Source organism: Aquila chrysaetos, chromosome 10 (assembly GCF_900496995.4).
Source record: "Aquila chrysaetos chrysaetos chromosome 10, bAquChr1.4, whole genome shotgun sequence".
Lineage (NCBI taxonomy): Eukaryota > Metazoa > Chordata > Aves > Accipitriformes > Accipitridae > Aquila > Aquila chrysaetos.
The window spans coordinates 33,903,758-33,929,443 of record NC_044013.1 but is presented as its reverse complement, the minus strand read 5'-3'; the positions used below and the strand labels follow the sequence as shown (position 1 = coordinate 33,929,443).

The following is a 25,686-nucleotide window of genomic DNA, read 5'->3' as shown; positions in this document are numbered from 1 at the left end:
GGAGCTTTAGGATCCCACGCTGGCAATCCAAGCATGCAGTCTGAGGAGAACGTGTCTATTGTTTAAAGTTTGTGAGGGGATGTGGAAGTGGCATGGGAAGGTTAGCTCCCTGGTTCTGTGCAGGCTTTGCCTTCCCGATTCTCATTTCAGGGTCTGTTTTGCTTCTTGCTCCTTTTGAACTGGCAGAGACCTTTGGCAGCTACTGCTGTCTTAGCATGAGATCTTTGGCCAGGCCCTTTTTCTGGTGGCTTCTGCTGTCAAAGAACTTCTTCACAGTCCTTCCTACTGTTTAGTCCTTCTGCTCCTGAAGCTGCTGCGTTCTTCCCGTGGTTCTTTCGTGGGGACCTACTGTAGCCCATCTTGTTTCTCTCATCTACTTTTCCAGGCAGCTCTTTGTCATGTAAAGTGTTTGCTTCCCAGCCTCTTTTGTCACTTCACCTGCTGTTGTCTAAACTGATTGCAGTGTGCTGTCATTCATGGCTCTCCTTGCAGAAGACAGGATGCAGCCGGTTTGTGAAACTTCACCTCTGTTGGGATATCTGCTTGGCTTGCTTACTGATCTCTCAAACACTTTAGTCCATGCAGACAAGAGTGTTTTCCAGGTGTGATTGTATAAAGTTGTTTTGTACTCTAGAGAGGTAGCTTTGGCTAGTAGAACTGGTGTTTGTGGCTGCTTGTCCATTGAAGCTGGTAGTTAAGAGATATGGACAGAAAGATTTCTTTTGGAAGAAGGGCAGCTGGGTTAGAACATGACAAAATGGTCCTATGTAGGTGTTAAAAGTATGTCTGGAAAAAAATTCTTTATCATCTCTTTACTTTTTTCCTTTCAGGTCTTGGACACTACAACATCACCAGTGTTCCTACTAAGCTACATGGTGACATTGCTGGAGTAAACATTATCCAGGTCTCTTCCTATGGGGACTGTTGTCTGGCTGTTTCAGATGAAGGAGACGTCTTTGGTTGGGGAAATTCAGAATATTTGCAGTTGGCGTCTGTCACAGAAACCACACAGGTCAGTTGGCCTGGGGGCGTGTTTTTACACGTTTCAGTTCAGCTGCTGTGCACAGAGTTAAAAATTACACAGTTCTCCCTGCTCTGGGTTCTTTTGACAGCAGTATAAATCAATATAAACTAACACCACTAGCAGGCCTGTTTTACCTATGCTTACAAAACCAATCTGTCTGAAATGTTTGTATAGCTTTAGGGCAGTATGTTTCCCAGCTATTGATAGGCAAAGGCTTGTGTCACCTCACCCCAGTTTGTTAGTCTGTTATAAAGGAAGAGTACACCCCCTGTTCTTCTTTCCCCATCCCATGGACTTTGCACCAAACTGAGATCCAGCTCAAGTGCTTCTGCTGGTTTCAGGACAGGAATTAGTCTTTTGGCTGGCTAATCTAGAATTTTGAGTAGTTCTGCTTTGAGCATGGTGCTGGTGCAGATGACCCTTGGAAGTCCCTTCCAATCAACGTGTGTGTTGGTGAATTTTTCATGAACAACCTTAGTAGGTTTATAGCTGAGTCCTAAACAAATCCCAGTGTCTCACAGATAAAAGTTTCTTGGAACAAACTTATGTGGGGCAAAAATATAGTGCTGACTTGACACTAAGCATTGTAGTACTGAGGTAATTAGGCAGATGGTCTCCTCTTACAGTTAGTGTAGGAAGTGGAGTCAGGGAATTAATTAATACTGAAGCTATTCTTGGCAGAAGGCTAAGAGCAGACAGTTTCATTAGTGTGGCTTCAGTAAAATATGTACCTTTGTTTCCCATGCCTCTCCTGATGTATCCTTAATGTAGGGCTAATTACTGAGACCCGTAAGGCCTGAATACAACGACCAGGTTAAGTAACGTGGTAGTTTCCTGGCTGGGTGCTTGATGGAGGTCAGAGGGGTTTGAAATGGATGAATGGCATGTTTGTCAAAGCAGGAGTTTTAGGTACAATATAGATAGAGTCCAAACTGTGGAATAGCAGAGCTGGATATTATTTGTGAAATCAGAGGCCACTGTTTACATGTGTCAAGCTGTGCAGATTTCTGTTGTATTGAACTGTACCAAATAAGAGTAATTTTCTTCAAGTGATTTTTCCCTAGTATGTTGAAAAATGCCACCACAGACCAAATTTTAATGATCTTGTCCATTGTGAAAACTTGCAAATGTGCTTACCTATTGACTTTCCCATTGTGTCTGACTTGGAGAGCAAGGGATATAAGCAGGCGTTAAGCATTCCCAGCTTTATTGCCATGCATGTAAGCTTTCCAGGGGGTAACTTTTTCCACTTTGTCCATACTCTCAGCCTTAATGAATTTTGTGTTGTTCTTTTAATCTTGGGAATTGCATTCATTCTGTTATTCAGGCAATAAAGGTTGTCTATATTAGGAATTCAGTGTGTGTAAGCTCTAACCAGAGCTAGAGAACAAGTTAAAAATGTGTGTCTAGTTTGCAGTTTACTGTCTCTAACAACTAACTCTCTTGCAACCTCATACAGGTGAATGTTCCCAGACATTTGCCATTTAAGATTGGAAAGATAAAGGAGGCTGCGTGTGGAGGGACTGGCAATGTTGTGCTAACGGGTGAGTTTGCTTTTATAATCGTCCTCTTCAGTGCAAGGCCATGCAGTAGGTGGATTGTGTTAACATCACGGAGCAAGCATCTTGTTTACTGGAAACAGGAAAGTACTGTCTGTTACGAGGAAAGCTGGGAGACTGAGAAACCTGTGATTTAAGAATGTACTAGGGAAGTTGTTTTCACTAGCTGCAGAGCATTGCTTCCAGTATGTGCTGTTGTGAGCACTTACGCAAACTATAACAAGCACATGGTTGCTGCTTGCGGTTCTGATCTCGTTTGCTGATCACACAGGCCATGTGTGGCCTATAATGAAGATGGATATAGGGAGGAAGTAAGGCAACACTTGAGAGAAAGAAGAGCCCTTCAGACTCAATATAAATCTGACATGTAAATAAATCTTGATAAACTAGGCCAGAATGTAGAGAGTTCTGAGAGCAGTGAAACTCTGCTGCAGGCTTCTTAGCAAATGCTGCTTTGGATTGCCAGTGGCCAGGGGAGCACAGTTTGAAAGTCACTGAGTAAAGGAATGAGGGAGGGGATTGTACTACTTTTATGAAGGATCATCTCAGGGAAGATGTTCATATATATATGTGATGTGGTTGTTGTGATGACAAGACTTTTGAGCTTCTAGTGTGAAGGGAGCGGAGCTAGCAGACGCAGCAACTTACTCTGTCTTATGCTGTCCAACTGCTGCCTTTCCCAGGCACCTAGTTTAAGGCAGAATGCCAGGCCAAGTGACTAGCCTACTGCGGGTTTGGCCATGCCTCAAAGGAAAAAGCGGTGATAATAAAACACTCAAGCTCTGTCCCATCAGTCAGTAAGCTGAAGTATTTTATCCAGCCCACACTGTGTTGGCGTTATTTCCCCATTAAAGTTTTGCCTGTGAAGCTTGATCTGCTTGCACAGCTCAGGAAAAAATTAAGGCATTTGGATGGGAATGCATTGTTTGCAAATTTTAAATAATCAAAAGGTGCTAGACTGCTCTGGGAGAAAGGAAAATATCCCTTTGGATCTGATTAACTCTTGGACATGGCATGAATTTCACAAGCACAGACTTTCTTACAGAATGTATTCTTATTGTAATACAGAAGAAGGAAATGTTTTCGTCTGGGGATATGGAATTCTTGGGAAAGGACCAAACCTAATAGAGACAGCAGTGCCAGAGATGATCCCACCCAGTCTTTTTGGCTGGTCAGACTTCAATCCGGACATCCGTGTTGCTCACGTTCGCTGCGGACTCAGCCAGTTCGCGGCACTTACAAGTAAGTTTCTAGTCCTACTGTTGTGGAGAGGTCACATTGCTGTATTATTGGCAAGCAGAAGAAAAAAAAAGTGCCCATCTCTCTTTAAACTTAGAGCACACTGGAAAGCAACAGGAGGGGCGGGCAGCATGTTTACAAGTGTCAGCATGGTTTCTAACATAGGTACTGCGCTAACTTATGCTTTAATTAAGAAAGTGTTATTCTTCTAAAACAAACAAAAAATTTCTCTCAAACAGGAAACCTGGGTAGGTTTCTTCATTTCCTTGTACAGAATAAGTCAGGCAGTTGCACTTTAGAAGCAGCAGGAATTTATGTGATAAATGAACAAACTAAAACCGAGTCTAAATTGGAGCTCGATGTCAGGGCTTCTTGGCTCTTCTGACCAACTGAGTTGGCAATCTGAGGTGGGAAGACCTACACATTTACACTGGTGTGTAGACCCTGTACTTGATACCAGCCTTTAAAGGAAGTTTTGAATTTCAAAGTCATTTAAAAATGGGCAGCAGAGGGCAGCAGCACAGAAAACCCGTGTACTTGATAGCTAAAATAATAGTTTACTAATGAAAAGTGCCAGGTGCCAACGTGCTTGGTCCTTCTTGGGGAAGTGGTATGCATGACGCTACTGGCCTGGTTACAGGGTGCTTGTAACTGGTCTCCCCCTGGTATTCAGGAAGCGTTAGAAACTGCATTCTGATTAGTTGTACTTATGTTATAGATCGTGTTTTGATTGTCTCTGCTGTGGGGCTGATCTGAACAGTTCTGAAATCTACATGTTTTGCTGAGGAGCTTAAAACTCTCTAATTCTGTTGAACACAAGTTTTTTCTTTTCCCCAGTTGTCATTAGAAGGTCACTTCTGTCAGGCAGCTGAATAACCAGTCCCCAGGTGATGGCTTGGGACAGATTTTAACTGCATTGCTTACCCGATTTGCTGTGGTGATAGCTGATGTGGGTCAGCTGTAATTGTCTAACTTCCAGCACAAATTATTCACTTCACCACAAATGGTTCCCTGGAATCTCTTCTGCTGCACTCTTTCTTCAAATAAAATTCCAAAGCAAGAGCTGTAAGAGGGGGAAGCAAAGACTTGTGCCCAGAACTTGCTGCTTGTCTTGCTCATTAGGCATCATTTTCCCCAAGCACAAGTACGTTTATTGTACTTGGAACTAAACTCGATGGCTTTCATACTGCATGTATAACCCTTTATACTCCCAGAAGCACTGTACCCACACTTGCCAGCATGACAAATAGAATTCTTCCTTTTTAATGACTCTGCCCTCTTTTATTCCTTTTATTCTTTTTTTTCCCTGTACAGACAGAGGAGAACTGTTTGTATGGGGCAAGAATCTAAGAGGGTGCCTGGGAACTGGAAGAATGGAAGACCAGTATTTCCCATGGAGGGTAAGGATGGTAGTATTAAGGCCAAGACTATATTCTTTAGCTAGGCTTTGTTATCCTGAGGGCAAGAAACATCATTTGCTCTGTAGTTTTGTTGAGTAATTTTGAAAGAAGTGGAAGCCTAAGAGGACTGTGGAACTGCTTTGTTTTCCAGAGGTCCTTGCGTAGCCCACTTAGCGATGGAGGTATTCAGTAAAACTTTAGTCTGCTATTTCAGTATCGATTTCAGATCCCAAAGCAGTATCTGGTGCTGTGCCATCACATCTGAACAGTTCTTACCTCGCTCCTGTCCACAGTCTTCTACCTGCTACCCCTTGCTGCCTCTTCCCTCACCTTCTAACCTGCACTTGCTTTTGCACATGCTGCAAAGAAAACCACCGGTATTGGTCATCTGACCCGAAAGACTTGCATTACACATCTAAATTAGGTGAACATTTTGGTCATGGTGGTCAGACTATAGTTGCAGCAGGTCCACATAGGAGTGGGCTTCCTTCCCCTGCTCCTCTTCCAAGTCAAGCAGCTATGGTGGTGGGTCACTGGACTGACTGTGTAGTTACAGTAGGAGATCCTTAGCCACTGAACTGTTTTCATAGCTGTTTCGCAATGCTTACAGTTCCACTCCCTTCTCTCACATGGCTCTGAGAGCCAGACTCTGTGGGTGTAGAAGAGTCTTTGGCTCTGGATTTCAGCACTCAGCCTAACAGATGTTCCCAGTCTCCATGAAGGCCAAGTAGGAGAGGAGGGAGGCAGTCAGTTGGACCACCCTGGAGTCCCTTTCCGAGTGTCTGAACTTGCAGTGAATGTGTTTGCCTAAAATCGCACTGCTGCGGCTGAGTGGAGTTTCTGAATTCACCAAGCGTGGCACGTCCTGGTTTCCCTAAGTGTGGACATTGAGGGTTATGCTCCCTCAAATAGCCAGCTCCTGCCTGACACTACTATGGCAATGTACCAAAGCAAGGGCGGTTATCAAGATACTTGTCTGTGACCTCCTGCCCTAGAACTAGCCATCTCTCCTCTCCTGTAGCTCTAAGGAAAAACTTGCGTTTGTAGTCTCTGCTTTCCTTGAGTTTCAAGTCAGGTTTAAGTGAAAGAGCTATAACTACACTAGTCAGTGAGCTGGGTCTGCTTAGCATCAAAGCAAAAACTGCCTTAGGCTGAGTTGAGCTTTTGCCTCGTTCCAGTCCTTGCTGATGAGAGAAGAGGCAAATCCTTGTGGTGCTTGGGCAGATCCTCTTCCCGCTGTCTGGATTATGCACTGTTTGGTCATGCTGTTTCTGCTGCTGAACAGATGGGCTGAGGCTACAGTCTCCTCACTGTGTGCTAGTGAGCCCTCTCTTTCTGTCCTTCCAAAGGTTTATGTGCTTCTGTGAAGGGAGAAGGGGAATATTTCACAGCTCAATGCACAAGCATGTCTGGTGCTGAATCTTGCTTTCTCTGCATTTTCAAGATGGTACTTTCATTGGTACAAGTCCCTGTGAAACCAAGTGGCATGTTAAGCAGAAGGAGGATGAGAAATAGGAAATATCAGGTGCAAAGTACCAGCTTGCGAAATAATCCACTCTTGTGTGTCTGATCCAGGTGACTGTACCCGGTGAGGTGGTGGATGTGGCGTGTGGAGTTGATCATATGGTAAGCATGGTTAAGGCTTTTACCTAGTAATATTGCTGGGCCTCAGCGCTGTGCTAAGAAGATGGGGGTACTTGGTGATGAGCTTCTTGGAAAGGAAGACTCATTCCATGGAGCTAAGCAAGAAGTGACTGTGAGCAGAGCCAGCCACAGCAGTGCCTGGGTGCGTTGTCATCTCTGCATCATTGAAAGGGTCCAGCCTGGCTGCAGGAAGGAAGTACGTTCCCTGAGGAGAGTGGAAATGCAAGGAGTGCTCTGGCTGGTTCATGATGAGCTCCCAAAGAGTCTGACGCCCAGCCCACAGCTGGTGAGTCCCTCTGTGCCTAAGGATGAAGAGCATCTCCGTCAAGGCAGACTGTCATGAGATGAAATCTGCAGCACAGGACAGTCATTTATGGACACTTTCCCTGTCACCAGCTCTGGAGTGTCAGCGTTGGGCTGAGCCAAACTATTTCTCAAGGGAAAGGGGTTCTTTTTATAACTGTTTTTCATGTGGGAGAAAAGTCATGCTGGCTGTTGGAGTCCAGCACAGCTGTCCTCGGTGTTCACCACCAGCTGCACTCTGCCCAGGCTGCTGTTCTGTGCGGAAGCCGGATGCACAGCCAGTGGCCTGGAGGCAGCGGTGTGCTCCTAAACCCTGGCTGTTGCAGGCTTTCCGCGTGGACTCTAAAGACTGAACACCCAAGGAACTCATTCGTTAAACTGGAAGAGTGAACTTGTTTGCAGGGGGAAAGTACTGTTAAATAAGACAGCATGGAAAGATAAATCATAGGCTGTCTATGCTGCTGTTGCTGTGGAAGGACAGATTTATAGTGCCAGTAGCAACCTAGCCTATTTATGGAGGTAGGTTGGAAACAAAGCTCCCTCTTGGCTGCCTGCCAGGTTGGTGCTTAGGCAGTGGACATAAGCAGTGCTCCCTGCTTATCAAGTACTTTTGTCTTCATGTGCTGATCACGAGCCACTGCCTTTGATTTTCTGGGGAGTCCGTGCACTCTTTCTGTCTTCAGGGGTATGGTGGCTCTCGGTTGCAAAGAGCCCTTTTAAATTAGCCAGGCTTTTCTGTAGTGCCTAGCAGGGGAAGGAGTCTTAATGGGCGAGAAGCAGAGCCTTGTTTCTTGGTCCCTTAGCAGAGAAGTTGTGGTGAGTGCGTTTAGGACCCAGTAAGCTGATGGAGGGGGGGTGCAACAGCTGTATGTACCTGTAGCAGGCGCTTATCAAATCTCACACTGAAGTGTGGGAAACTGTCTCCTGTGAAATACTCTAAACATGAGACAGAGTTGTATCATTTCTCTCTGTGTGGGATACTTCTACTGTGTAAATTATTTTGGCAAAATCTAACCTGATATGTTTTTAATAAAGTGATTATAAAGTCTTTATCAGTAGTAATGGGAATATTCTTGAGCTTGACTTCACACGTGAGTTGCTCTGTCTTGCACTCTGCATTTAAACTTAAGCATTTTGGTTCACACTGATCTGACAGGAAACTTCTTCTGTCAGCTGAGACACCTCCGCACCTGCAGGGATGATACCGTTGTGGGCTAGGCACTGTATCCACGGACCCAGGGGACAAGGCATACTCACATTTTGGCTCCATTAGCTGAAATTCTGTATCAAATCTGTTGTGTAATTACCAAAACTCGGGGGGTAAACTCTACCTTTGATGAAATAAGGCTTGAAGGGCTTTGCTTAAAATATAGGAAAGGTGAAACAAAGTACACAGAAATAGAGACAGGTATATGAGTTGTTATTAATGTTGCTGTGTAACTGGTATTGCTGTGGTGGGTTAAGGCAGAACAAGCAGAAAGCTACCGTTAAATTGTGGCAGACCACTGCTGTGAATTCCCATGAAGTTAGCTTTAATTTATACCTTATTCTACATGTGACTTGGGCAACTTGAGCTGCCCAAACACGTCTTGGCCTCACGTGAGTAGCTATGCCCTTTTAACATGAGGAAGCTTATTAAAGCATTGAAAACAAATATAAAAAACTATGGTAGGAAAGGTGTTACAAACAATTCCCTTTGTGGATGTTGCTGTTTGAGGAGGGCTGCATGGGATGGCTGGTTAGTGCTGGGGAACGCTGCAGGCTTTTAGCTGCTTGTGTTCAGAACTGTTTCCTGATGCCACTTGGGGCTGGGCCTTTTGGAGAGCTGGGATGAGAATTAATGCTGTGTTGTACCCAGTTGTGTTGCAGTCTTGCTGTGCAATAAATTGCAAAATCTGTGTGTTAATTAGATGCCAGCAAGGTCTTTAGCCCTAAATAGAATTGTTGTATGGCTTAATGCAGTGGGAGTGTTTGCACTTTCATTACGGTGGCTGTGGGCATTCTCGAGCATGCTGCTTGATGGGAGCAAGGTTAGTGGCAGAGAGCCTATGGTCTGGCAAACACCAGCACTGACCCATGTTTTAGTTAAGGTGGTGTGGGGGCCAGGTGCCCACCAAGCTGCTCTGTCGCTCCCCCTCTGTCAACAGGACGGGGAGAAAATATGATGGAAAGCTTGTGGGTTGAGATAAGGACAGGGAGATCACTTACCAGTTACCATCATGGGCAAAACAGACTCAACTTGGGGAAATTAATTTATTTCCAATGAAACAAAGCAGGATAATGAGGAATAAGAACAAATCTAAAAATACCTTCCTCCCACTCTTCCCTTCTTCCCTGTCTCAACCTTACTCCTGACTTTTCTACTTCCTCCCTCTCCTTGTTCACTGAACTTGGTGTTTGCATGGTTGTTTCTTTCTTCCAGCTGCTGTTGCACAGTAACTTTTCCCCCTTCTTAAATACATTATCCCAGAGACGCTACCTCCATCACTTACGGGCTCGGCCTTGGCCAGCGGAGGGTCTGTCTTGGAGCTGGCTGGCATTGGCTCTGTTGGACATAGGGGAAGCTTCTCACAGAAGCCACCTCTGTAGCCCCCCCTGCTAACCAAAACCTTGCCACCCAATACAAGCAGGCATTGCTGAAATGATTTGATCCACAAGGTCAGACTAGAGCGCATCCAGAGCCATTAGCGAGGCCATGGCAGCAGTCATTTCATTATTCATAGTGTCTTGCCCTACTTACTTAAAAAGTTAGATATGGCCTGAGACCCCAGGCCCAACACCAACTCCCAGTGTATTTGTGTTTGCTCAGCAGTTACGTACAGAGGGGTCAGCGTGTGAAGTGGATGGCAAGAGCTTCCAGGGTGGTGACAAATGTAGTAGGACGCTGCGCTGCCTGTCCTTGGCTGGGCAGAGACCGGCCTCCAGCAGGCTGCTGGGTGGGTGGCACAGATTGTGCTGCTTGTGGGGTGGCTGTGTGGGTAGGATGGGTCAGCAAAAGCCTGAACAGGCAGCAGAGGCCAGAGTCGGGTGTCAAATATATTATCTTTCACTTTTTTTTTTTATCAGCCTAAACATAGGGCCTGATGAGGAAAACTTCTGGGACTGGGTGTTTTTGTCCCCTCCATCCCTGCTGGGACAGAGCTGAGGCCAGACTGTGCAGAAACCCAATGCAGCAGACCCTAGCTAACGAAAAGTGCTCTCCGTAACCCTCACTCCCAACCATTGCTACCTCCTTTACTGTCAAAACCCAACCCTGTGTTCCCCATCTATCAGCTGTTTGTACTCTCCTCAGGTAAGAAAGAGGCTGTACTTTCTCTTCCTACATAGCCCAAACCAACCCCTTTTTGTCCTCCTGGACCACAAGCAGGGACTACCCGTGCACTTGTCATGCAGCTGTAGTCTGTGGCCGAAGTAGCAATGATGTGACCTGTGGGTGGGTTTGCTGCTCTCCTGCCCTGCCTCCAGCAAGTCTTGTGTCGCAGCTGAAGCGCTGGTGGGATGTGCTGAGCTCGTGGTTACCTGGGCTGGAGCTGCAGTTCCCAGCTCTGCTCTTGTACCGGCAGGATCCTGGCAGCTGTGCTGGCTAAAGCTGAGCCCACTTTCCTCTGGTTGCTGGGGAAGAAGTCTGAGTGGCAGAAGGTTCCTCGGAGTGCTAACAGAGGGAAGAACGTCTGTAACGCCATGTTTTCTGATTGCCAGCATCATACTGCAAATGTTGACATGCAGGTGGAAAAAAAGGTGGACGTTCGTAGGCCCAGCTGCCCTCTGCATGATCGAGAAGTTGTGTGCAGGCTGTGCAGCATCAGTGACAACGAACGGGAGATAGACAGGAGCATCTCTGAGATGCAGCATCTTGGAGAGTCCCTGGCTGCAGTAGAGAAGCAGGCAGTGTCTTCCAGGTGAGTGCAACCTCTGAAGCAGGTGAAGGCTGAACACTGGTGACTTCTGGCACTAAGAGGAAGGCTCCTACCCTGCCTGAAGTCTTACAATTACAAAATGGGTTCACTGGCCTCAAAGTTGAAGAGGAGCCAGATGTGCCTTCAACCAAAGGCTCTGGTCCACATGACCACCAGGAGGAAAACACACTGAAAAAGAGCAGTTTATTTTTAATTTCCTATCCTAGATCCCTTGGCCTCATCAGCTGTCCTTGGGGGCTGCACTACTCTGGTTTGTGTGCTGAGAGCAGCTCAGCCTATTTTATCCCCATGTTTTGAAGGGAGTCACCCCACACACCCCCCCCCCCCGCCACTGCAGACCCTTTCCACCCCACTGGGCAGCCCCTGCTGCTCCCTCTGGGTCCAACCCAGGTCCGGATGGTCTCCAACAGCAGGTTGCAAATTCGGGAACACAGAGATGGAGATGAGCTGGGTCCAAATGTATTTGGAGATTGGTGGTGGGGCTTTTGGCTATAAGAAAATCTGAGAATGTGGATGAAAATGTCCATGCCAGATCCTAATGAACAGCGTTCCTGTAGCAGTGCCCTTCCCTGTACTGCTAGGAAATAACTAAGGCAAATGTTTTATTTAAGGAAAAAAAAAAAAAAAGACTCAGAAAAATAGAAAAATAAATACACTCTTCCCCCCCACCCTGCCACCCCTTACATATCAAAGGCAACCAAAACCTGAGCTTTTTATGCTGCCACCCCCATGACCACTGGGCCAGGGCCATGCTGTGGTGTAATGACCTCAGGTCATTACAGGTATGCACTGGAAGGCAACTTTGCATTATTTTGTCCTTCAAAGTATGGCAAATTAGCCAGCCCAAAATATACCTGCATCCGTAAATATACCTGCAGCGAGGGGGATGGGTACAGGCCAGGGATGCACACGGGGAGCAGCTTAAATTAGAACTAAAATAACCTACTTGATTTCGCATTGATTAGCAAGCGTAATTCGCCCTCCAAACATCACTGCGCTGTCAGGTTTGGCTTAAAATAGCCTGAAAGCACTTTGGGACAAGACACTCGCATAGAGCTGTGTTCATGTGCAGCTCCAAGCATGTCAGTGGTGGAGCAGAGCTGCCACACGTATTAGCGGCTTGGGGGGGTGCAGGAGGGAAGGGGCCAAATGCTGGCAAGGGGCTGCTGGCAATTCCCTGCAGGAGAGCTGGCCCTGACATGGCTCCCGCAGCCCCTCGGCTGCCCTGTGAGCCCCCCACAGCGAGGATGGGCTTCTCTATCGGCAAACTGCCTAACTCGGAATAAAACACATGAAAGCCCATAAGACAAAGATTATTTTAGGCACCTGCTACATTACAGCAAACTCTTTTTCTCTACAGCATCCTTCAAAAACAAATGACTCGGAGAACTAATAATTAGCCTGAAACATTCAAAATACGCCTGAAATAATATTACTTTATCATGACTCATCAGAATCTATTTTTGTAGCATTTTTTGGAAGGGGCTGGACCCCCCCTCCCCCAGCACCCCCTGCTGAGCCTGGCCAGGTAAAGAAAAATACTAATGCTAAAAAAAACTTAGTGTGTGCAGTGTCTCAGGGGGTCTAGGTGCCAGTTAGCCTATATCCTGCATATTGACCCTAAGACACCAGTTGCTTTTGCAGGTAGCTGCAGGCAGTGCTGAGGTTGTATGGCAGTGCATGTGTGGATTTTTTTTTTTTTTTAACCTCTTGAGGAAACACTCTGCATTAAGGCTGCATTCCAGATTAGCAATCCTACACTAAATTCTTATGTGCATGCTCTTACACTTGACTAGAAGAGTCAAAAATGGCTTATGCTAAAAAGAAGATACTTTTCTTGACCACAGTTTATGTAGCTGAGCTGCTTCCCTTTAAACATCCAGTATAAATTGTTATAACTGTGATGGGTTGATGATACATCTAATTTCACTGGGGTTTTTTTCTTCCACATTTCAGCCAGGTTCTTCAGCTCCTCCTTGCCGAGAAGCGTGTAGCAATGGCACTGCGCAGCTGCGTTGCTTACCAAGACTCAGACAGCACCCAGAAGCAACTGCCCTAGAACAGTCTGCGAGGGGATGACATTTCTCCCCTGCCCCTGTTGGGGTGCAGGCCTTGGGTGATGCCCCGCCGGGGTCTCTGCTGGGGCTCTCCAGGCTCCTGGGTGTCTCATACTCTTCCGTGAGCAGGTAAAAATTAAGTAAGCCTTGCAAACACACCAGCAGTATCCCACTGACTTCTTATTTTAAGGGAACAGGATGGGGCAGGTTGGGTGGCTCCCAGAGAACAGCTGCAGGATGGAAAAGATAGTGGCGGGTACCATCCCCAGGGGGTAAAATACACCCAGTAACAGGTCCAGGACACCAGAGAGCCCTGGGGACATCTGCTGACCTTCTGAAATGGGTGTATGTAGGCAAAGGGCACTGGTGGGAGTAAGGCCCAGCATTGCCATAGATTGACAAAAAAAAGAGAGCTACATCTTATAGACAATGCCAAGCTCTGCTTTATTTTCATCAGTTTGATCAGTACAAAAGCAGACAGCGTATGTTTCACTTTTTATTCTTTTTCATTTTAATTAACACTTTACAAAGTACAAAATATACTGTCATTTATTTTGGAACATTAGGATTTTTTTCTTTTTTTCTGTTTTTTTTTTTTTTTTTTTTTTTTTTTTTTTTTCTCCATACAGTACATAAATCTCAGCTTTTCAGCATAAGACCAGCAAAGAAAAGAAGCGTGTGCACTCGCTGGGAAAGCAAAGCATCCACTTCTCAGCTCCACACTTCCTGCCCAGAGCACGAGCCTCAGCTGCTGCCACCACTCCCTCTGCTCCATGGCACAATATTCCCCCTTGCGCAGAGGCCGGCACGAGGGCCACTGATGTTTTTGGTCTCCCCTATGCCTTGGGCTGCTGAGCTCTCAGGAGCCGCTGCCTAGCCCCACCGAGCGTAGCCGGCATTGCCCGCACGGCCAGCCGGCACGAGCAGCCTTCCCACGATGGCAGCCCGGAACAGGGGGTGCAGCACAGGCCCCTGCACAGGGTGAACCCTCCCCCCAGACAGTTTGCATTAGTTTGGTAATTAAAGGGAAAAAATACACTTTTTTTTTTTTTTTTTTTTTGCTCCCCCCCCCAAAGGAAAGGCTCCCGTGGGGTTTCTGAGAGAGGTGAGCAGGGAGGAGGGGCTGCAGGAGGTTGGGGTGCCCAGGGCTGCCCATGTCCCCAGCCTGACTTCAGCCAGTTTGGTGGGTGTCTGAGGCCAGAAGTGGTATTTTACTTACAGAGAAAATGATACATAAATAACTTTTTTAAAGAAGGTCCTAAAGATTTGTGTTTCCTCCCCAGGCTGCCCAGCATGGCCGTTGCAGGCAACCAGGGAGCAGAGGGGCAGACCCTGCTCTGAGCTGGGCAGCTGCTGCACCAGGAGCCTTTCTGCTCTCTTGGCAGTTCTAGAAATTTGGTTAATGCTATGGCCATCCTGGTCATCTGGGGAAAAGTTGGGCTCCTTCTTAAGTCCAAGAAAAGGGGAGAAAGAGAGAAATGCTTAGTCTTGTTCAAGCCAGTTGAGACACGAATAAAGTGGCGATGCACTACAGCCATGGAAGGGCTGACCCCCACCCGCCCAGCTCTGAACGTGCCCAATGCAGTGGTGTTACACCGTAAACCTGCACCGTGACCCCACAGGGCAACAGCTCGCTGCATTTTAGCCCAGAGGAACTGAGCTAAAAATCTGTCCCTAAGCACTGAGGAGGACGACGAGGCTCCCTCCAAATGAACCCTCCCAGGTGCCTTACGGTGCCCAAAGAGCAGGAGACAAGTGACGTGAGCCAGCGCCGTGCCACAGGACCGCAGCCAGACACATTTGTGAGGGAGGGCTGCAGATCCAGAGTGAGTTCCCCGGGCACTGTGGCACTGAGGAGACCTCAAATCCCAGCACCACCAGGACCTGCTGGCATGGCTCGGTGGTGGGAGCAGGTGAGTATGTTCACCAAACTGAGGTCATCACCCCCGCTAATTTTAGCGAAAACAAGGGGACAGCAGGCTACCTGAGGAGTTAATGGAGAGGGAGGGAGACAGGCTCTTCCAAAGGCTGAATCGGAGCATCCAAAGCCAGATCCTGCCGTGAGTCACTGCCCGGCAGCCTCCTCCTCCCCTGCCTGTCCCAAGAGCCATGGCCTTCCAACCACTTGGGTCGGCAGGATGAGCGTCCCCTTGCCATCGCTGCCATCCCCAGCTGCCGCAGAGGCAGCGCAGAGGAGGAGGAGGATGGCTGCCAAGGTGCTCAAACAAACGGCCCACACCTCAACTTCGTGTCTCACGAACCCCAAATCCAAGCCTGCAGCCCGCGAACAGGGGAGGGACGACAGGAGGAGTGACCCAGCCGCAGGCAGCGGGGACAGGGGACGGGGCCACGCTGGCTGTGACACTGAGCACAGCCCTGGGCTGGCGAGGGGCAGGCGAGCGAGTGCCACCACCCTCTGCATTGCCAGGCCCCTCATCCCAGCACTAACAGCACTCAAACACAGTTCTCGCACCCCTACTATCAACGGCCATCGGATTAGCATGATTATTTTTAGCAGTAGTAGAAGCGACGTTGTCAGGTGAGAGGCAAGGGCAGCCCTGGCTCCAGCGCAACCAGAAACACGGGGAAAAGACTTTTCCAGTGCCTCTGGGGAGCTGCAAAAGCACCCCTGCCCCAGGAACATGATGTGCTCCTCCGTTCCCCCAGGCTATCGGAGCAGCTCACAAATACAGAGCAAATAAAAACCTGGAGGAAGGAAGAACTGAGACAGTGTGGCTTGGGTCACGCAGGGCTGGGAGAGGGGACCCTGGCAGGCAGGTTTTGGAAGAGAGTGAGGGCACGATTCATGTTTTATTTCTACCATAAAACTAAAACAAGGCCAAGGTCATTGAGCTGGAGCAGACAGCGTCTGTTCCTAATGGTCAAAGGAAAAAAACTGTGTGCTCCTATTGCAGCGCCGTCCTTTTCGTACACTGAACCTCCCAGCCCCAGCACTGACCCCTGCTAAACAGCACCAACTCACAAACACACTGCGAGGGAAAACAAGACGGGTGCTCCCAGAAAGGAGGCGTTCAAAATTCAGTGATTTCTTCAAGATCAGGGCTAGTTAAATAGCCTGCCTACGCGAATGGCATGGCTGGCTGGGAGAACCCTGAACACCCGTGCCTCAGGGCTGAGCTGCGGTGGGAAGGGTCCCTGCACCCCCCTACCTGGAGGCAATGCCGCCCTAGGAAGGTTTGCAGTTCCCACAGTTGTAGCAGCAGAGCCAGCTCTTTAGGTAATTTCAGTGACCTCAAAAATTCAAAAAAATCACAAGGCTGGCCTTAAAAATAATTACAAGAAACAAATGCAACAAAAGGTTGTGGGTTTTTTCTCCTTTGCCCTATGTATACAACCCCCTCGCCCCTTCCTTCAGCTTCCCACGCGGCAAATGCTCTTTCGCTCTTCCCACCGACCACAAACCCAAACAGGAGACCACTGGTTTTCTTCAGCAAAAGGGAAATTCCCTCCACATCTCCTTCCAGCCGATGGGAACGACTCTGTGCGGGCAGTGAGGACACAGAGGGCGAAGCGGCTCCGTTTGCCAGGGCTGTATCTCCCGTGTGACCTGTTCCCCAGAGCAGCCTCCCGCCAGCCTGAGCCTGGTGGCTGCTTCAGCGTGTTTCAGCAGGCAAAGGGGGCTGAACTCCTCTTTCAGAGCCTGAAGGAGCATTAATGCTCACAGCAGCTATCCCGGCAAGCGGGATGCTTCCAGTGGCATTCCCACAAGGGAATCAGGTACCTGGAAAACTATGTTTTTCAAGTTACAAATGAGCTGGTAGGAATCCTTTGGAAAAAAGAAAAAGCTTACTACCATAATTGCAGAAAGCTGGTTTCAAATCCTCAAGACGCTGAGATAGCAGCAGAAAGCTGGGCAGAGCAGGGGGACCCCAAACTACAGCCAGCCTCTGACAGCATCTTCCCAAATGCGCCATGCAAGAGAGACACTGCCTCTGCCACATCCACACAGGGAGGAAAAAAGCAACCAGCCCCCCAAAACAAAGGATGAAAGGAGCCCTTTTTCTGGCATCATCTTTTAGGGTTGGGATGAGATTGGTAAAACCACTGGGTCTGCCTAGAAAGGGACACTCGGGAGCTGATGAGCTCTCCTATGCTACAGGCAGAGGACAGAGCCAAGACAGAGGGGAGCAAAGTGCTCCTGCTCTGTGCTCGCAGACTTTTCAAAACTTCAATCCTGCCAGATTCCTGCTGGGCAACTCTGTTCATCTCCGATCCAAAATCCACCCACAATTCATTTACAAAATTCTGCAGAAAGCTAAAAAAGGATGAAAACAAAAAAACCAAGGGACCCCAGGGATTTAAGCAGCTGGTTTGCAACCACACCACCACTCGCGCAGCCCGTGGCGGAGCTGAGCTGGCCACGGCCACGGCCACGCTTGAGCCACGCAGCCGGGGCAGGAGATGTGCGGCTGCCATCCCTCCGCCGCTGCCTGCGCCTCAGCTGCAAAACTTAGGGGCTTTCAGCTGGGATGAGCTGTCTGGGGTTTGTGTTCCCTCATGGTCGGGCCCTCACCAAACCCGGGGCAGGCAGTGGCATAGGTAAGCTCCGCAGGGGAATTACAGAGCGGGGAGAAGCTATTACATGTAATCTGCAATTACAAGGTAACATTCAGTCCTAGGCTTCGGTATACAAATTATCTTCCCAACCTGACGGAGAAATGGCTGGTGCTGTCTAGAGAGACCAAGAAAGGGACATCTTGGCTAGATATGTTCCAAAGAGGTATGTTTCTCTGCACGTTCACACCCTAAAATTAGAATATACTTTGTTTGATACATACTTCATTTATTGCCCCTGCTTAAAACAGGGCCTGTGCATTGCTCCACACTTACCAGAGCTTCTGCAGGGGCTGTTGCTGCTGCAGCCAGGCTTTGCTGATCAGCCTCCAGTACATGTCCCCTGTTCTTCCCCTGCACTAACTGGAGCTTGTATTTCAACCGAGCTGTGCTTCGTGAAGATTAAAGGAGAAGGCCGAGGGATGGAAAACAGGGACTGAAGACAGCAGAAAAACTCAAGATTCACAGTCGAGCATTTCCCTCCCAGGTGCCCATGGAAGATCCCACAGCCCTCACTGGGGATGCGCATGGAGCATTTCTGTACCGGCTCAGTGCTGCCAGGATGCCTGAGGGATATTGCTGGCCCCTGACACATATGGCCCACGCAGGGTACATACAGACAGACAGATGCACTCATGGGGAGAAGGTATCTAAATCTGGAGGCAGATCTGCTATCTCGGCCAATGTAAACACACCCCAGCACATGCCATAAAATGTAAATACTATTTGGCAAAGGATTACTGGGTTTTACTCTCTAGCAGGTAATAAAAGTTTAATCCAATCCAACGTTTGCAGGCAGGACTGGAACAGGTAAGTGAGATGCCTTAAGCTGCTTACTGGAGATGTCCACAATAGTCATAGTAACAGAGAGAAAAGAAATCCTCATCAGAGAATGATTTCTTGTCCATCACCGAATACTGCTGTGAGACACCTTCACTCGGGAGCTAGCAGCCGACGCTCAGGCTTGGGCTGAACGAAGAATTTCTCCCTTGTCATTGTCAGAAAATACCAATTATCCAGTGCCAAGACAGGAACATTTGCTCTTACTGAGCACTGACTGCGCCAACGCAGGACCCGGCACCTTCTACTCCAGTCACTGACCTCTAAACTAGGGAGTTTGAATGCCCCGGTGCTCTCAAACAGTCCGTGTGGGTACATGGACGGGAAAAACCACACGGATGTGACTAAACCCTCCGGCCACAGTGCCTCACACCACCGCTACCTCAAAACACATAGTGATGCTTGGAGGCTTTCCCCCAGGGCGAGGTTGAGCATCGGAAGATCTTCTGACTACTGGGGGTTTGGGAGGGCTCGTGCCACCCTTGCTGGGATGGTGCTACTGCGACAAATGCATCCCCAGGGAGTCACTGGGCTGAGTGGGGAAGCTGGGCAGGGAGAGGAGGCCTCTTTGATTCAAAGAGGAAAAAGAAGAATGAAAAATGCTTTCGTGTTCACAACAACAACAACGAGCAAAACCACGTACATTCATATTTGCACAACTACAAAAGAAAAAAATAATTCCTTTGCATCACTTGGTACTCCAGCTATCCCCGCCTTTCCACGCCTGTCCACTAACAGGGACCTCCTCAGATCCCTTACTGCCATACCACGGAGACCCGCGGGAAACAGCCGAGACAGAAGGAGGGATGCTCACAGGAATAGAGAAGCTGGGGCCGACACCACAGCTGCTGCAAGTCAGCACGGACTGAAGCCACGGCCCTTCTGCAGCCGGGGCCGTAACGGCTGCATTAGCTTCCACCAGGGAGGTTGCCCCCTTTGTAACAGAAGCAAATTCAAGCATTGTACAGCAAAGCTAAGAAAGACGGGAAATGGCTTCTTTCAGAGCCAGACTCTGATCAAGAATACGTGATTTAGGCTTTAACGTCCCAAACAGCTTCCCTACCTTCACGGGATGTCAGAGTCACGCTATTAAACCCTCGTCCCAGGGATACACTGTGAGACAACAGGTCCCCACGCAGGGCAGCTGGTGGGGGAATGTGTTGGGAGCTCACGCCTGGGGATGGCAAATCCAGCCCCTGCAAGTGCATCGCACACACCACCGTAGTCTGAGCAGAGCTGCTTTCTGCCTTGCGTCTCTCAGGTGTTTGCACGCTGCTGAGAGCATCAAGAGCATCAGGAAAACAACTGAGTGCTCACCGAGCAACCTCCTCTGCTACATGCCCCCTACATCGCACTGCCTTGTTTCCCTCCCAGCACCTGCAGGACAAAATGTCACGCTTCAGAAAAATTAAACCTGATAAACTTCTATTGGATGCTTTTCTTGGCTAAAGCAATCATGACCTTCCAGTAACGTTTTCCTTCAAGTGTCAGTCCTGAAAATCCCCACGCCTGCTCTGCATGGCATGTCTGAAAAGAGTAAATCACTGCTCGGTGCCATTTGCAACCCCACAAGCAGGGTCTGACACCAACAAGCTTTTTCTTAGAGACGAGGGTTGACCCATCTCTGACCAACAGCATTCCCTACCTGTGCCCCTGGGAATGGTAACACTGAGCTTGGAGTTAAAAATACATTTCGAAGCAGCAGCATGATGTTTATATGATGAATGCTCTTTATAAATGGCACTGCCATTAAGTAAGTCTTAACACGAATGTCACCCACTGCAGGTGCCACGATCTCTGTGCTCCAGCAAACCCAAATACTTCCATTAAGGCCTCCCTACGCAAGACAGATTAATACATGCCACTTAAAGCACAGTATTTCAGAAACTCTATCAACTACAAACCAAACTGACTTCAACATCTGAAAAGAAACGGAACGCCGCACAAACCTGTGCCAGGAGGCATTTATGGGCCAGACTGAAAATCAACAACCTGAAAGTGCCGAAAGGTCAGCTGCAAGGCAGCACCCCCACTGCATTTGGTGAAGTGTAACCAAAGTATCAAAACAGAGGATGATTTGGGTAAAAACCTTTACCCACCTGGACCCGAACGGCACTGCTGGTCAGCAGGAAACTCTGATGAGAGATGCAAAGACCACACACTTCCAATGACCGGGTTCAAACAGCCTCTCCTACTTTTAACAGGAAAAGACACTCCAACACGTCCATCTCTTTAAAAATAACCCCCTAATTTAAGCTCCTCACAGACCAACAAGTGCGAGTTTCCCAAGCAATACCAGAGCCCTGCGTTAGCCATGGGTTGCCTTCTGGCCGCCGAGCCACCAGCAGACACATCTACCGGGAAATCACGCAGCCGCAGCAAGCACCCGCAGCCTCGTGCGGAGATGCCGGGCAAGACCTCCACGAACCGGCTCTGGAGGAAATGCAGCGACACGGCCAGGCCACCTCGAAGACTTCACAGGCAGGAGGTTCAGGAGATGCTCCCCGCGGCCGGTGCCCGGAGCCAGCCTCGCTGGGGAAAGGCGGGCGGCACGGGCACCGGCTCGGTGCTTGCGGGAACTGGAAGCCCCGTTGCAAACCCCCCAGCCAGGCTCTGGGCAGGCACTTTGCAAATGAACCCTCACTCCTTACAGGCTGAAGCAATTCAGAGCAGCAACTAAAATATATATAAAGAAAAAGAAACAACTTCCCTACAGTCTCTGTGCTGGAGGCACCAAACTGAAGAGGAACAGGGTGTTTCTGAAGCAGGCAGGAAAACCCGATGCTGTGAATCAGCGTGGGTCTCTGCCTGCTCACAGCAAGCAGAGGAGCCACAGCTTTGCTCCAGGTCAGCTTCACTGCCGCTCTTCGCTAAAAATGTGTCGAGAAATCCCAAGAGCGTAACTAAGTATTCATATTGCCTATATACTTGAATTAAAAATATATGGTGAATAAATGTGTGTATATAGCACTTACTACATATATATACACACACAGAGCGTGTGCCTAGAGTATACACACATGTACTCACACAGTATATATTAACCTATATTGCTCAAGTATATATGCTATGTACAGTATATAGCCATACAAACGTAAAACACAGGTATTTATATATGTGTACAATAGAGACGTACTAAGTATTTCTATGTAAACACTATACAATTATATGAACATATGCACACACTTGCACAGTAGAAGGGAATTTGTAGCCAAAATCTAATTGGGATGGGGGAAAAAAGACAAAAACCTACGTAGTAACACACACAACATGAGAAAGGTTGAAATTCCTAAGAAAACAAAGGCCTCAGAGAAACAAGGAGGGGGTGGGAGGGCTATATGTTCTCCTTCCCTGCCCACCCCTCCTTGCAGGGCTAGAAACGCTTTTTGCATTTCGCTGTTTGGTGAATTTTTGTGCAACGAGAGGAACCGAGAGGGCACGGGGAGGGTCCCGCAGCGTTAAGGTGATCCCCGATTAGCAGCAGCCACGACCAGGTAAAACTCTCCAGCCAGCCGAGCAGGAATGCTCGGGGCAGCGCGGGTGGCTGACAGGTAACCCGGGCTTTCAGTGATGCAGATGCCCAGCCAAAGGGCATCCCACTAAGACATGTTCCTCCTTTTATACACACAGTGTTAAACAGCACAATGCCAGGGATGCTCAGAGACATTATTATCATAAGGCATTTAAAAAAAAATAAAAGACCCTTCAATTTTTCCCCATCCCAAAGGCCAGGTGCCGGAAGAGTGGGAGCTGTTGAGCAGCTTTAAGAGCCACTGCTTTGGGCTCATTAAGCGCTGTGGTGTTATATTATTATTATTACTATTAATTTTTTTTAACAAAGCCCCTACAGACCCCTTCCTGCCTTATCCAGTGAATGTGTCACAAGCAACACCACTGTGCAAGTCTGCACTGATCCCGACCGCACGCTGGAGTGCCCTTCCCCAGGGCTGGGGTTCAAGGTTCAACCAATTCTGGCTAAATTCAGAGTGTCTCAGTTCCCACCAGCAAAGCGATGCAGGGAACACTAACGGGAAACCATCAAACTACCCCAAATTGTCTGAAACAATGTTCTTGGTTCTCAGGACAAAACGAGAGAGGAAATAAAAAAGTGAAGCTGAGGACGATGGCAGAGACAGAGAGTCCCTCAATGGCATTTTACAGCTTGTGAATTTTTCAGGCTAACTTTCTCGTGCCAGGACATCAACCTGCTTTGTGAAGTTTTGAAACACCCCAAAGACTTCTACAGATTTCAGAAATTTAAGGCTGACTCCCTTGGGGAAAAAAGTGAAAAATTTAAATTAAAAAATCAGCCTCTAAAATAGCCTGAGTGCAAAGTTAAAAAAAAAAAAAAAAAAAAAATTAAAACCTGTTTTTTTCGCTTTCTCTTAAGGCTCAGTAAAGTTGTTGCTTGTTTCAAGTAATTCCTTACCGTACATATCGTGGTCCTTAGAAAGCAGCGCTAGCACAAATGGAGAGCAATGCATGTTGCTCTCTGATGCGGAAAGTGGCTAAATAATAAATTTTCCAATGGCTGACAAAACCCAGGAGCACAAAGAAGACCCTGTCCATGCACACAGGGAAAGCTCAGGCTCAACTCAGCCGACCAGAAAGCCTGGCTGGCAACTCAGTAGCTGTACACCAACGAATGTGCTGGTATCCCTCTCCAAAACAATCCTGCACAGTCCTACAAACACCCCAATCTGCCATCCCAAGGAGAAACCCTTCAACAATTTACGTGGTAAAAAGCTACTGACCACCCTGCTGCATCCCTCAACTCAGCTCACTGCCAACGACGTTGTGCAGATTCACACAGAACATCTACAAGTGCTTTTAAATATTGCACCACACAACCTGTGCTTGCATCCTTACGGCATGTGGCAGGAGCCCAAAGCATCTTTCCAAGCAAACATCCAGAGACGCATGGTGCCACACCTGGAATAAACCTTCACTCCAGAAATCTGGAGCAAATATAACATATCATGGGGCAATTCTGAAAACCCATGTAAAGGAACAGCAAAACATACTGTTTGGTAAAGTATTAAACATGTGCCTAAGTGTTTCTCAGCAGGGATGCTTTAACTCAGTTAGGTCCTACAAAGGAAAGTTACCCATGTTTTTTTCTGTGGATGCTCTGATTCCCTGCCTAGCTGCCATACAACATCCCACTGATGAAAAATCAGAAAGATTTGAAACTTAGTGTCTGGGTCCAGCAGCACCAGAAACCACAAATGTTAAGCTCAGACATCTAGCACCGCGAATGGAGAACTAAACAGTGAGCTGTAAGTCAGTGCGTGTGTTTGCATGTCCTACCCACCAGTATAAACCATGCCTGTGGCATGATCTCAGGTGCTTGCTTACTGCCTCCAGATTAATGCAAAACCCTGGCTTAAACCTGCAAGACACAGCCTCAGGAAAATCATGCTAGAGGCTGTCTCTTAAGCAAAGCTGGAAAGCCCTCATGAAATCTGTAAGACCTGTAATTTCTTCATGTCAAAAACAAAATGGGAAGAAGTCTACAAATGCAAGATACACTCGGGCTCCTAACTGTAAAAGCAGAGTCCCCTGCAGACGGCTTCTCCTTTTCACCACCCCTCACTGCACAGTCACAGCACGGTGCAGAACTGCTGGTACCTACATCTTGGGTGATGCTTGCTCCCCCAGCACCAGTCCCCGCCGTCCTCCACGGTGCTGGGAGCGGCTGCGGGCGCGATTCGGAGGCAGGTGCCACCACGGGCCCCGACGCAAGGCTCCCGCTGGCCTGCAGCTTTGGTGCAAGCCAGGAGCGAACACTCTCCTTCTGCCCCACGGGAAGAGCCCACATCACCTTCCCGCAACAGGACCAGAAGGAAACACCTCCAGTTTTATGCATTTTCAGCAGCGTTCTGCTTTCAAAAGGGCTGCCCGCTGAACCCAATGGAAAACCCCTGGGAGGCAAGACCCCAGCCGGCAATGATTTCCACCCTGGTGACGAAGGAGCTGTTGAAAAACTGCAGGAGGGTCCCAGCAGGGCTTGGGCACCTCCTGGCCCTGGTGGGGACAACCCCCAGCAGCTCCTGGCCGAGGTGGCCCAGGATGCGCAGGAGCAGCTACCCAGGGACCCCGGGCAATCCTTCGTGTCCCCGTGAATGTGTACAAAGTGGATGGGACAAAGCCCGAGGGGACAGGAGGAAAGATGCCTCCCTCCTCTTGCTGGCCCTGGATGACAAGGGCTTGGGGACGGCTCTGGTGTGGGGGTGAGGGGACAGCAGCTGCCTGGAGCTGGGGACATGGCAGGAGGGACACTGGGGGCAGTGGGAGGCTGACTGGAGAAAACTGAGCTAAACCGGCCAAGTTTCAATGCAGACAGAAGTCTTGGCGACGACGCCTGCCAGAAGGTGGGCCAGAGCAATGCTCCCTCTGCCCAGGCTTTCTCGGAGCAGCCAGGCTTTGACTGCAGGGAGAAAGGGAAAAGGGGAAAATTCAAACGCCAAACAGTTTTGTCAGGGGAAACAGAACCCAATTCTCATCCTATCTCAACATAGGCAATGACGGACAGTCCTCAGAAAGTCTGATGCGAGGAGACAAGCCAGCACTACGCGACGTCTTTTCTGTTTAATTCCACGTTTCATTTTGTTTACGGTTTTCAGGGTTCTCTCTGAGCAAGCGGCCCATCCGTCCCAGCCGCGCCGCGAAGCTCTCGGCAGAGCGCCCGCGCATGCGGCCATACACGCCGCCGCGCTTTGGGGAGAGGTGGGTGTCCCCCGGCAGCTCCTTCCACACCGAGAACGCGGGCAGGTTACACTTCACCTTGGAGCTGAACGTTAGGAAACCACCTGAACTCCCTTTCCTCCTGCCCCTCATTCATAAATTTAATAAAATAACAATAATAATAATAATTAAAACAAAGGCTTATTGGAGCTGTTTCTGCTCAACTTTCCACAGTCTCTTTTCATGTCACTCTCTGGAATCAGATTTTTCAAGAAATACTGTGAGAAAAAAAGAATAATAATAATAATAATTATAATAATAATAATAATAATAATTATAATAATAAAAAGCATCTGGAACCAGCTCAGAAGATTTCTAATGCTTTTCAGCTTGACTGACTTGGAGTGCATTGACCACACCGTTTATATTTTCTTCAGGTAC

General features: G+C 48.3%; 2 protein-coding genes across 7 annotated transcripts in view; one reads left to right on the top strand and one right to left on the bottom strand.

Moving 5' to 3' along the window:
- The window catches only part of RCC1L (RCC1 like), a 23,793-nt gene extending 9,859 nt beyond the window's left edge, over positions 1-13,934 (top strand). Inside the window, exons 7-14 of one of the 5 annotated variants that reach the window (XM_030027124.2) lie at positions 831-1,012; positions 2,484-2,568; positions 3,652-3,825; positions 5,137-5,222; positions 6,798-6,848; positions 10,869-11,068; positions 13,043-13,272; positions 13,773-13,934. In XM_030027124.2, coding sequence (XP_029882984.1) covers positions 831-1,012; positions 2,484-2,568; positions 3,652-3,825; positions 5,137-5,222; positions 6,798-6,848; positions 10,869-11,068; positions 13,043-13,145 — 881 coding nt within the window. In that variant the 3' untranslated portion in view covers positions 13,146-13,272; positions 13,773-13,934. Of the gene's footprint in view, positions 1-830; positions 1,013-2,483; positions 2,569-3,651; positions 3,826-5,136; positions 5,223-6,797; positions 6,849-10,235; positions 10,667-10,732; positions 10,772-10,868; positions 11,069-13,042; positions 13,273-13,772 lie in introns of those variants that run through there. The other 4 variants (XM_030027120.2, XM_041126543.1, XM_030027121.2 and 1 more) reach the window with 4 other exon arrangements.
- The window catches only part of CASTOR2 (cytosolic arginine sensor for mTORC1 subunit 2), a 136,841-nt gene continuing 124,723 nt past the window's right edge, over positions 13,569-25,686 (bottom strand). For both annotated transcript variants that reach the window (XM_030027126.1, XM_030027127.1), the window contains one exon: positions 13,569-25,686. In XM_030027126.1, the coding sequence (XP_029882986.1) occupies positions 25,621-25,686 (66 nt within the window). In that variant the 3' untranslated portion in view covers positions 13,569-25,620.